Below are 12,332 nucleotides of genomic sequence, written 5' to 3'. Positions count from 1 at the left end.
TTAGGAAGGATGCAGTTGACCTGGCCGGATGTGAATGCTGGGCTGAGGGTTAGTCTCCTCCAGTGACTGGAGGAAGAACCCATTGCCGTTTTGCTGGTATATTTTCCTCTATGGGGGCTGGCAGAATATCTCTCTTTTAGATTGATAGTCTGAAATCTCCTTGTGATATACCTTGGTGTGGATATGTTGTCGATGTTCAACATATAAGCTTTTAGGTCTTAGGAGATTTTCTTTACTGTTTTGGGTGTGGCTTTCTCTCCTCTGGTTACCTGTCTTTGCTACACTCCAGTGGTAACATCAAAACCTGTTTTTCCTTTCTATCTTTTAGTCTGCTTCCTGCAGGCTTCCTTGTCATTGATGTTCAGCCTTCCCGCTTTAGTTATTCCCACTGTTAGGATTTTTGCCTGAGTGTTCTCTTTAGTTCACAGAGTGCTTTTCTTTAGTCACCTATTTTCGTCTCATAGATACGGTGTCTTTTTTTTATTTTTTCTGCATAGTCTATTTCTTCATTCACTTGTTTTGATTTGTGCTTTTTAAGTCTCTGAGGCTTTTTGCAAAGCTTTAATGATTCTCTTGTGCTTGGGTAAGAAGACAGGAAAACTGCTTGTGAATGTGGGCATTTTATCTAGAGCATTTTTGTATGGATCTGAGCTTCTGGGGGAGATACCAACATTGGGATTGTGTTCTTTAGCTGGTCAGATTTTTAGAAAATTCTTCTCATCTTCAGGCTGGTATGACCTGGCTGTTTCAGCAGAAGAGGTAGGTAAGGGAGGACTTGGTGGTTTGGGCATTTAGATTCTCATAACTTTCTTGCCTGAGATGCATTTATGCCCCCCATGTCTTCTGTTGAGGCTTTGTTCTGGCCTGACTTCACTTTCCTGGAGAGAATCCCCTTGCCAGGGAATAACCAGATTCCAGCAAGGAACAGAGCTGCTTTCTGGGAGCATATAGTTCCCAGAAAGCCCCAGCTGCTTTGGGGTAGCTATCTCTAGCTTCTTGCATCTCACCTCCAGTTCCAGAAGATCTGGATGCTGTGAGCTCTTGGGCTCCTAAGGGTTGTGCAGTATAAACCAGCTGACTGGTGGCTTGAAGCTTTGGTTTAGGACTTTGCTTCTTGGGTTGGACATGCCAGTTATCACCTGTCTGCTGCTCTCCAGATTTAGACACTTGTGCTTTCTGCCTTCTTTTCCTCCCTGTGCTTCATATATGAAAACAGGTCTTTGTTATAGATGGTGGAACTTCAGGAGATTGTACAGTTGGGTAAAAATGTTCAGTCAGCCATATTAGCTTGGGGGCCTTCCCTGTCAGCAGTACATAGCTCCTCAGTGCCCAGAGTTGTGGGCCATCTGGTGTTGGAAGGAAGATTTGTTTGCTGTGAGAGAGACAGTGTGATAAGGAAGGGGAGCCAGGAAGAAACACTGACTGCAAAACCATAGAACAGGCATAGAACAGTGCATGGTTGTGTGGGGGCAGGGTGACACAGTAAAGGGCATTCTGACATAGTAAAGAGCTCTTGAAGTTAAAATGAACCCCCAAGTAAGCATTTCAGTAAAGGAAGTAGATGTACAGCTAAGACTGGCCCATTTGAACAAAGGACAGAGGCAAATGATTGAGAACAGCTTTAGAATGGTGGGCAGAGCCTAATAGCCAATAAAACAAATTTTTAAAGAAGAGGACACTTTGGTAGAAGAAAAAGCTAAAGTCAAAGCTTCCAGATGGAAGGAGTTTGTCCGGTGCACAGACCAGCCAATGTAGAGGAATGCTGCCAAGCCTCAGCTTTGTGAGGTTTCAAACACTAGAACAAACCCTGCAGAAAATGGAAGGATGAAAACAGCCAGGCACTTAATAAGAACTGGAAGTCAGAATAATGTTAGCTTCTCAACTCCTTCAAGAGGCTTTCAAGTTAGAGTTCTGTGGTGTGAGGCTCTTTTAGAAAGGCCAGGAGTCAGAGTTACCCCCACCTCCTGCACGCCAGCTAACCAAGGGAGAATGCTCTACCAAAATGAGTCCAAGAAGGTTGGGGCTTGGTGTAGGTTGGTCAAAGAGATGTCAGAGCAGTGGGCCGAGGACTGACGCAACTCCAGAAGGGAGCTCAGCGGGATGAGGAGAGAGACAGTTGGCGTCAGTCCAGAGTAGCCAGGGTAGTTCAGTTAGCATTGGATGCATCACAGACTGGGAGAAGGAGACAATGCCAGGCCACACCAGTGAGAAACCATGTCAGAACCCCTCAGCTCTGCTGTGATTGATGCTTACATAGTCTTTTAATAGTTGCTTAAGTCAATTTTGGAAAAAATGAAGAGTTAACTTGAGGAGGAGGGAAAAGATAGATAGCAGTGATCCTGGTCCTTAGAGCGAGTTAATACATGAGAAGCGTAGAGTGTATTTGTTGGGCCTTAGAGAGTTGGGGAAGTAATTCAGCTAGCAGAGCTGGAGCAGCAGCCAGAGTAGTTGTCAAAGAGAACAGTGTGAGGCGCCCCTAGCATGGCACTGACTGTTGTTTCCCCCCCATAGAGTCCAGTTAGGCCTCGGCCTCTTAGTCTTCTTGTCTCTATCTTCTCTGGCCTTGGGACCATAGGCTGCAGGTACTATAAGCTGCTGTATTTCAGTGGTTCTGAGATGCACAACACACGTACATTTTATGTAGGTCTGAGAGGAGGGATACCAAGTAAACAAGTGAGCAGATTGTAGTTTGCAATTTCAGAGACATTAAAATAGAAATTGTCTTTTTAAGCCGGCCGTGGCGGTGTATGTCTTTACTCCCAGCACTGGGGAGGCAGAGGCAAGTGGGGGCTGAGTTCGAGGCCAGCCTGGTCTTCAGAGTGAGTTCCAGGACAGCCACGGCTACACAGAAAAACCCTGTCTCATAAGAACTAAAAACAAGTAAAAAACAAATAGACTTTTTAAAAAGTCTATTTAAGTATCAAGGAAATACAATGGAGTTTTGCTTGAACTAAAATAAAACATTTAGAGCCAGTGAGATGGCCCAGTGGCTAAAGGGACCTGAAGCCACATGTTGGAAGAAGAGAACCAACCCCCGTAAGTTGTCCTCGGACCTCTTTCAGGTACACTCTGCTACACACAGAAGGATTGTAAAGATACTTAACTGGATTCTTTCCCAGCATGTGCAGTACTCAGAGTTCAATCTCCAGCACTGCAAAAATAAGCAAAACATTTAATGTAGTCCTCTTTTATTTGTGTTTACTTACTTACTGTGTGTGGATGTGTGTATACACATGCACATGTACATGCATACATGCATGAATGCATGTGTGTGGAGGAGAGGACAGCTTATTGGAGTAATTTTCTTCCTCTACCTGTATGTAGGGTTCAGGGTTTGAACTTGGGCAGTCAGGATTGGCCCTGATGTCTACCTGCTGAGTCATCCTGCCAGCCATGTATTTCTTTTTTCTTTCTTTCTTTTTTTTTAAGGAATCTTATTTCCTTTACTGAAATTAATTTTGTGCATATGTGTCTTGACTCCTTATTTAATCACTTTCTAGTCATGCTGAGGGTTTGGAAAAGAGCTCCCCACACCCACCCTAACTCCATACACATGTCTATAGCAGCCAGTACCCAAGGGACAAAGCTTGAAATACTTGCCACTCAGGAAAGCTGCCTTGTGCTCTGGCCACGTTCTGCACAGCCTCTCCTTTGTATTTAACACCACATTTTTTTTTTAAATTAAGCTTTATTTATTATGTATACAGTGTTCTCCTTACATGTATGCCTGCATGCCAGAAGAAGGTGCCAGATCTTATTGTAAATGGTTGTGAGCCACCATGTGGCTGCTGGGAATTGAGCTCAGGACATCTGGAAGAGCAGCCAGTGCTCTTAATTTCTGAGCCATCTCTCCAGCCCCTAATACCACATTTTCAGCACATTACAATGAACAGGCATTCTCCATAAGTGTGTGTAGATAACATGTGTTATTCGGCGAACCCACACAATGCTCTTAGTGCTGTTGCCTTCCTCCCTGTAAACACGGACAGAGGACTGTTGGAGCCCATTTAGGTTTTCTTTACCCAGCAGGTCTGCATAGAGAGGATGATTGGACCACGGGCCTGAGTGCAGGTGTCTGAGATGATCTGCACTTGGCTGTCCTGGGGGAGGTCTTTTTTATTTTTTATTTTATTTTTAATTTTTTAATTTTTATTTTTTATTTTATTTTACAATACCATTCAGTTCTACATATCAGCCACGGGTTCCCCTATTCTCCCCCTCCCACCACCTCCCCTTACCCCCATCCCACCCCCCATTCCCACCTCCTCCAGGGCAAAACCTCCCCCGAGGACTGCGATCAACCTGGTATACTCAGTCCAGGCAGGTCCAGTCCCTTCCTGGGGGGGGGTCTTTTGCTCCACCCCTTTGCATTCCTTTAAAAGCCCTTCGGCAGACACCGGGTCCGATGGATTAGGATCCAGGCCCTCCTGAGGCTATCCTGTATTTTCTGTTTCTCTCCCCTCTATACTTCTATCTAATATTTCCTGCTGCTCCTGCTCAAGAGTACCCTGGGGAAAAGTGGGGGTGGGATGGACCTCCACAGAGGACAAGAGTCCTGTCAGAATGACCATGAACTTGGAGCCACAAACAATAAAGCTGTGTGTCCTAAGAGCAAGTTGATGCTTGGGGAGTGTGCACAGTTTAAGTGTTCTGTTGGTTTGGGGGCATTTGTAGAACATTTGGCAGATCTAGAAGAGATAAAAGAAGAAAGTAAGAGAGTGAAAATTGCCTGTAACTCAAGGGTTTTGTGGTGCTGGAGATTTAACACAGGCCTTGCAGATGTTGGGCAAGCATCTATGACAGAGCTACAGCCCAGCCTTTAGTTTGTGTGTGTGTGGCGGAGGGTGGGGGGGACATACATGTGGAGGTCAGAGGGCAACTTTTCAGGGGTCAGTTCTCTCTGTTTTGAGGCAGGGTCTCTGTTTCTGTCCCTGCAGTCCACTGGCAATGGAGCTTCTGGCTGATTCTCCTGTCTATATCTGCCATCTTGCTGTAGGACTGCGGGGATTACAGTTGAGTGCCACCACATCTGGCTTTTTATGTGGGTACCAGGGATCAAACTCACGTCTGTCAGGCTTACTTGAGGGGTAAATGCTTTACCTGCTGCATTATTTCCCAGCCCCTCTAGTTCTTTGAATTTCAATACTTAATACTATCAGTCTATTTGTGAGCACTTACCAGAACAGCTTTGTATTTTCTTCTCATTTAAGATAGTCTAAAGTGATGAGATGGCACGTTGGTTTTAAGGTGTCTGTTGCTAAGCCTGATGACCTGTTCACTCCATACGACTCACGAGGTAGAAGGGAAGAACTGACTCCCACAAGCTGCCCTCCAGTCTCCACATGTCTTGCTGTGGCATTCTCCTGCCCCCAAATAAATACATAAAATGAGAAAGAATTCTTTTAAAAAGAGGTTATATTCCAGTCAGGTGTATCCTAGCACTTGGAATTCAAGCCACAAATTCAAGCACAGCCTTGGTTACAGAATGAGTTTCAGGGGAGCCAGGATCACAGAGTAAGACCCTGAGTCAAAAAACATAAAATTGAAAACAAACAAACAGTTAAACAAACAAACAGATGGTGAGAGTCCTTTAGTATTTGAAAACATGATTTTTAAAATCAGCTTTAGTAATGTGTATGGTTTACATACAATAAAACTAGTCTTGTTAAGTTTTGACAACAGTTGTGTCCACAGTGAAGGTTTCCATGGCCTCTGGCAGCCACTGGTCTGTTGAAAGCTTGCTCTCCCAATGTTGTGCTGACTACTCTGCCAGAGGACGGTTCCCTTTGACTGGCCTTATTCCTGTCAAAGCCTTGCTGTGGCTCAGTATTATCCCCTGTGTTTCTGTAGGATTAATTGGAGGTATGCGAGCCTGAGGCTCCCACTGCAGAAACTCTTTAACATGCTTTACATGTCCTTTGGTCTTAATTGGTTGCACAGTATTTATGGTCCAGGGATGTGTTAGAAGAACCCAGAGGCTTTGGCTGGAGACCTCAGGTCAGCCCAGCTGCTTAGTGCTTTCAGCTCCTGTCATTCCCTGCTTCCCTTTGTTTCAAAGCACACATTTCCAGAGCTGTCTGTGTAGTCTAACTGATGTGGTTAGGTGGATTAGTGCATGCCTTTCTTGACTTGTGTTGCCTTTTCTAGGTGGAAGACATTAGAAACTCACGATGTTGTAATAGAGTGTGCCAAAATCTCTCTGGACCCTACAGAAGCCTCGTATGAAGATGGCTACTCTGTGTCTCACCAGCTCTCTGTCTGCTTCTCTCACCGTTCAGCTGATGTCACCGCCAGCCCTTATGTGGACACACAGAATAGCTATGGTAAAAAGTAACTTTGGTCCTCTCTGTTTGCACTGTCATCTCAGGAAAGCATTGTTTTTATTTTTGCTCTCAGTGCTCTTCCTAGAGTAAGACTTCTTTTGCTACCTAAGGACTTCTCCCAGAATATTTTAAATTAGAATTTATCTCTATTTTATTTAAATAATTTTCTATCCTTAAAGCTTAACTGTTCTCAGTCTCTCATCTAATAACGTAACAGGTCCCCAGACTAGTCTCAGCCCCTAAGACAGTGAGGTCCAAGTGCTTATGTCTGGTCCCTGTGTCATGAGGGACTCACCTTCCAGTGGGAACCCACAGACTATAGACTGACGTAGTCTGAGAGTCAGGATTCACAGCAGATCCTGGCTTTAGGTGGAATGGAGGCTGCAGATCAGGCTGTCAGACATGGCAAGCCTATTAAATTATCCTCTTGTATAACTAGAGTCAGACCTGTCTGATCTTTAACTTTCAAAGGGCATTTAAAGTATCTTTAAGTAGTGGTGGTGGTGGTGGTGGTGGTGGTGGTGGTGGTGGTGGTGGTGGTGGTGGTGGTGGTGGTGCACACCTTTAATCCCAACACTCAGAAGACAGAGGCAGTGGATCTCTGAGTTCAAGGCCAGTCTAGTATTCTAGGGCACTGTATACAGTGAAGCCCTGTCTACAAACAAACAACCCACAAGAATCTTTAAATGTTAGTTTAATCCCAAGGATGCCCAAGCCTCTAGGGATTTTGTTTATTTATTTGTTTATTTTTTGAGACAGGGCTGTCCTGGAACTCACTCTGTAGACAAGGCTGGCCTTGAACTCACAGAGATCCACCTGCCTCTGCCTCTGCCTCCCGAGTGCTGGGATTAAAAAACGTGCCACCATCTGCCCAGCTACCCATAGTGATTTTAAATAGAGAATTGAGTGTTATCAGGTGATCTAGAGGATTGTGGTTGTTTATCAGAATGACTTGGCACCCCATACTCACCCCTGCCTCCTTCCCTTTCATTTCAGGGGGCGCTACTTCCACCCCTTCCTCCACCTCTCGGCTGATGTTGTTCAGTCCAGCTGGGCAGCTACCTCAGAGTCTGAGTTCCCCATCAACAAGGCTGTTACCTGAGCCGCTGCAAGTACGGTGCCACTCAGTGTGCCTTCCCTCTGCCTCCTGGTGAACTTGGCCATTGGTCAGGAGTTAGTATGTGGTGGGGAAATGGCACACTGTGAGTTTCAGGAGCGCCCTGTAAGAGCCCATGATAGGAGCAGAGAAAAGCCATTGTTGCCTCGTGGGCACCTTGGAATCCAAACACTTGAAATGCAGCTTGTCTCGTGGTAAAGATTTTACATGCTGCTTATAGTTGAAAAGACTGCATCTAAACTGAATTGCCTAGAAATCTGCAGGACGCAGTGCTCACCTGCTCGTGCTGATGTCCTTATTGATTTCTAGGCTACTCTCTGGAGCCCATCTGTGGTCTGTGGGATGACCACTCCTCCTACGTCTCCGGGAAACGTCCCACCTGATTTGTCACACCCCTACAGTAAAGCCTTTGCTACCACTGGTATGTGGATCTTAGTTGGACTTGATTGGTTGGTTTGGGCCTGTGTTTTGTGACAGGAACGCATAGTGACATTGGGGGCCATTTGGCAGTAATAAACTTGTTTTTGAAACTCAATGTAAGTTTCTGGGCTTTTCTGAATGAGTAAAATAAAGAGATAGACAGATAGATGCTGAGGCTGATCTGGATTCCAGGAAGTTGACTGGACAGCTGCATTTGTAGTGATAGCAGTGTGGGGAAACAATGGCCTTTCTGATATTTGGCTCAGCCTTTCTATGTACTATCCTTGTCTCTGAGCAGGTGGAAAAGGAACTCCTTTGGGAACCCCAGCAACCTCTCCTCCTCCAGCCCCACCTTGTCCTCCAGACGACTGTGTGCATGGGCCAGCCTCGCAGGCCACAGCCATACACCCCCGGAAGGTGAGTGGCAGGCCAGAGATACCAGTGTATATCTCGCCTTGTGAAGCCTAATTATGCCAAGTACCACCCTGACCCCAGATGGGATGGAACTGGATCATACTAACTGAAAATAGGTGTCATCGCTCTCATGGTGTGACCTGCCAACCCCAAGACCCCAAAAGCCTTTCAGGCTCAGGGGGTTGGACCAACTTTCAAATCAACATTGACTGCTGTGTGCCCTTCCCGTGGCATTGACAGTACAGACAGTAGTGAGATGCTGACCCTTAGCACAGACCAAGTTAGAGACCAGCATACTTTTCAGCCTAGAAATAGGAAAGGAGAAGGAAAAGCATATTCTACACTAAGAGCAGAAGTGATGAGTTTTCATTAAATCTGGGCCTTGAAATTACATATATACCCTTAGGGAATGTAGCTGGGTTTTGTGGCACACATTTGATCCAGGCTCCAGAGGCTGAGGCAGGAGGATTGTGAGTTCAAGGCCAGTATAGATACAGTGAGACCTGTCTCAGAAGAGCAAGCAAATGGCTGGGCGGTGGTGGCGCACACCTTTAATTCCAGCACTCGGGAGGCAGAGGCAGGCAGATCTCTGTGAGTTCGAGGCCAGCCAGGAAAGGCGCAAAGCTACACAGAGAAACCCTGTCTTGGAAAAAAAAGAGAGAGCAAACAAATGAACAAAATAAGAAGTGTACTCAAAGCATGTTTTATTGCACACTGCAAGATGAGGGAAGTCCTGCCTTGTAGCTGTTTGAGTTGGAGCTGAACTAGCTGCTTTTTTTCTAGGAACATGATTTATTGAAAAGACAAGTGACTGACAGATGGTTTATTCAGGCCTGAATATTTAGCAGGAAATTTCTTTTCAATTGATTTTTTTTTTTTTTCAGATTCAGTACAGGCTAATGGATTTCATTATGACATTTTCATACTTACATGTACTTTGCTCACATTTTCTTCTTCCCCTACCTTTAACAGTTTTTTAAATGATGAGCCAAGTCTGTCACTTCAAGGTAAACAGCTGACAGTAATTTATAGCCAATAATAAAATCCAACTTGCAAGTGAAAATAGGTCATTAAAAACCTTGTGCCTAGGGCCTGGCACGGTGGTACATGCCTTTAGCTACAGCACTTGGGAGGCAGAAGCAGGTGGATCTCTGTGAGTTCAAGGCCAGCCTGGTCTTGCGTATCAGGCTCTAGATTATCCAGTGCTACATAGATCCTGTCTACAAACCAACAAACAACCTGGCCAGGCATGGTGGAACACACCTTTAATCCCAGTACTTGGGAGGAAGAGACAGGTGGATCTTTATCAGCCTGGTTTACATAGTTCCAGGATAGCCAGGGCTACTCAGGGAAATACTGTCTCCAAAACCAAAAATCTTGTACCTGCCATCAGTGCTGATTGTTCAAGCACTGAAGATCTAAGCTCAGGTTCCAGTACCCATGTAAAAAGCCAAGTGTTGCTAAGTAAGCCTGTATCCCCAAGCCCTGCTGTTAAAGGCAGGAGGGTCACTGGGGCTTGCTGGCTACCGTCCCAGCTCAGTGAGAGACCCTGTCTCAAGGGATTATAGCAGAGAGTGATAACACAGGACACTCACATCCTCCTCTGGCCTCTGTGAGCACCTGCACATATGCATGTGCACACAAAGAAGAAATACACAGTATGAAGAGTTTGTGTGGTTTCGGATTCCACACTGTAACTATGTTTAGAAACCATAAGATGTAATATACATTTTACTTTTACATATCTGTAAGGACCCCAATTTTCTTATATTTCAGACAAAGTAACACACAGAAGCATATTGAGAGTAGAATGTAGGCAAATTGAACTGGTTTTCATTAAACAAAATTATTAAGAGATTGCAGAAATGTAGCAGTTCTAAGTAATAATTGTCTTAGAAAATGCAGTTTTTTCATAAAAGTATGCTGTATGCATTAACATGAAATTGGTGTATTAAGTTAGTAAGTTTCCTGTAATTTGTGTTTTAATTTCAGATTAAACATTTTTGGTAAATTTAACCACACAGATAGAAGAGGCTCCTGAGACGGACATACTTGCATGCAGATAGATAGATAGATAGATAGATAGATAGATAGATAGATAGATAGACAGACAGACAGACAGACAGACGGACGGACATACTTGCATGTAGATAGATAGATAGATAGATAGATAGATAGATAGATAGATAGATAGATAGACAGACAGACAGACAGACAGACAGACAGACAGACGGACATACTTGCATGTAGATAGATAGAGATAGATAGATAGATAGATAAATAGATAGACAGACAGACACATACGTACGTACGTATGTACATAGATGGGTAATTTATTTTATGTGTATGAGTGTTGTGTGCCTGGTGCCCACAGAAGTCAGAAGAAGGCATCAGACATTTATATATAATTCAAGGAGTAGAGTTATAGATGGTTGTGAGCTATCATGTGGGTGTTGGGGATTGAACTTGGGTCCTCTGAAAGAGGAGCCAGTACTCTTAACCACTGAGCCATTCTTCTAGCTTCAATTCTTTACATTTTATAAGATTCTAAAGGGATTCTGAAGTTAACCAGTTCACTGGACTAACCTTTAAACTCCATTACTGTGGGCCACAGAACATGCCCAGTATTTTCACTGTGTGCTTCCATTTTCAGGAAGAAAGAACAGATTCCTCAAGGCCTTGCCTGCAGAGACAGCACTATCTCCTAAATGACCGAGGACTAGGTAAACCCCCTGGGTAATGATGGACCTAGCTTGTCTCTTTGTATTGAACTCTATAGTTTCAAAGCTAAGCTAGATAGAAACATGGGTGCTCTGGAGTAGCACTGATGCCGACTCCTGGACATACGCAACCATGCCATTTTTGTGGGGTTGGGTTTGAAACCTTTGTAAATGATGTTAAGTTCTCTATCTTGTGTAGTGGTCCCAACTTTGTCTGCTCATCTGGAAGAACTGTTGTGTATGTGTGTGCAGTGTGGCAGCTTTGTGATTACAAGAGTTAGCCAGTTTGACCTGAGTTGTCTCTCTGCAGAGGATCCACCTGCAAGCAAAGGTTCCGTTACTCTGGGGAATCTGTCAGAATTCCTAGGTGACCTGGCTTCTGAGGAAGACAGTATTGAGAAAGATAAGGAAGAAGGTAATATGTGTGGGTTGCTACAGGGGATGAAAGTGTCCCACTTCTGTCTCAGAACTGGGCTCTAGAGTCATAACTCACGAGCTTGCTAGGCTTTCTGTGTTGGGGTGAAAAGTGATGTTCTAGCCTGTCCAGGGAAAGGATTGCCTGCTTTAATTCCCCTGTAGTACACAAACCCAAGCCCATGTGCCTGGCTGAGTGTTTACAGGTCCCCTTGTCTCCCTACCCTCATTTCAGCTGCGATATCTAAAGAGCTTTCTGAGATCACCACTGCAGAGGCCGATCCTGTAGTTCCTCGAGGGGGCTTTGACTCTCCCTTCTACCGAGACAGTCTCTCTGGTTCCCAGCGGAAGACTCATTCGACAGCCTCTGGGACTCAGGGCTCCAGCATGAACCCTGAGCCTTTGCACTCCTCCCTGGACAAGCATGGGCCTGACACACCAAAGCAAGCCTTTACCCCTATAGACCCACCCTCTGGCAGTGCTGATGCCAGTCCCGCTGGGGACAGGGATCGCCAGACTTCTCTGGAAACCAGTATCCTCACTCCTAGCCCTTGCAAAATTCCACCTCAGAGGGGAGTGAGCTTTGGAAGTGGTCAGCCTCCCCCATATGATCATCTCTTTGAGGTGGCCTTGCCAAAGACTGCCTGTCACTTTGTCAGCAAGAAGACTGAGGAGCTGTTGAAGAAAGTGAAAGGAAACCCTGAGGAAGACTGTGTGCCCTCTACCTCCCCAATGGAAGTACTGGACAGACTGATAGAGCAGGGAGCAGACGCGCACAGCAAGGAGCTGAGCAAGTAAGCCTGGGCCCTGTTGTGGTTTCTCGACAGCACGGGACCATGAGGACAGAGCAGGACTACCCTTACCTGAGGCAGTTGGTTCTCTTGTGTTTCCTGAGATGTCTCTCTAGTCTGTTGCCTTTCCATG

The 12,332-nt window shown here is 45.2% G+C and overlaps 1 protein-coding gene across 8 annotated transcripts in view; it reads left to right on the top strand.

Moving 5' to 3' along the window:
• Positions 1-12,332, top strand: part of Tsc1 (TSC complex subunit 1) — a 52,867-nt gene that overhangs the window by 26,086 nt on the left and 14,449 nt on the right. For 6 of the 8 annotated variants that reach the window (XM_028883331.2, XM_028883334.1, XM_028883330.1 and 3 more), the window contains 8 exons: positions 4,938-5,012; positions 6,148-6,323; positions 7,320-7,435; positions 7,750-7,861; positions 8,159-8,277; positions 10,928-10,997; positions 11,305-11,409; positions 11,644-12,202. In XM_028883331.2, coding sequence (XP_028739164.1) covers positions 4,938-5,012; positions 6,148-6,323; positions 7,320-7,435; positions 7,750-7,861; positions 8,159-8,277; positions 10,928-10,997; positions 11,305-11,409; positions 11,644-12,202 — 1,332 coding nt within the window. The remainder of the gene's footprint in view (positions 1-4,937; positions 5,013-6,147; positions 6,324-7,319; positions 7,436-7,749; positions 7,862-8,158; positions 8,278-10,927; positions 10,998-11,304; positions 11,410-11,643; positions 12,203-12,332) is intronic. The other 2 variants (XM_028883336.1, XM_028883335.1) reach the window with 1 other exon arrangement.

The sequence above is a fragment of the Peromyscus leucopus genome, chromosome 4 (assembly GCF_004664715.2).
Source record: "Peromyscus leucopus breed LL Stock chromosome 4, UCI_PerLeu_2.1, whole genome shotgun sequence".
NCBI lineage: Eukaryota > Metazoa > Chordata > Mammalia > Rodentia > Cricetidae > Peromyscus > Peromyscus leucopus.
Note: the sequence above shows the minus strand (reverse complement) of the source record. Positions and strands in the feature narration are given on the sequence as shown.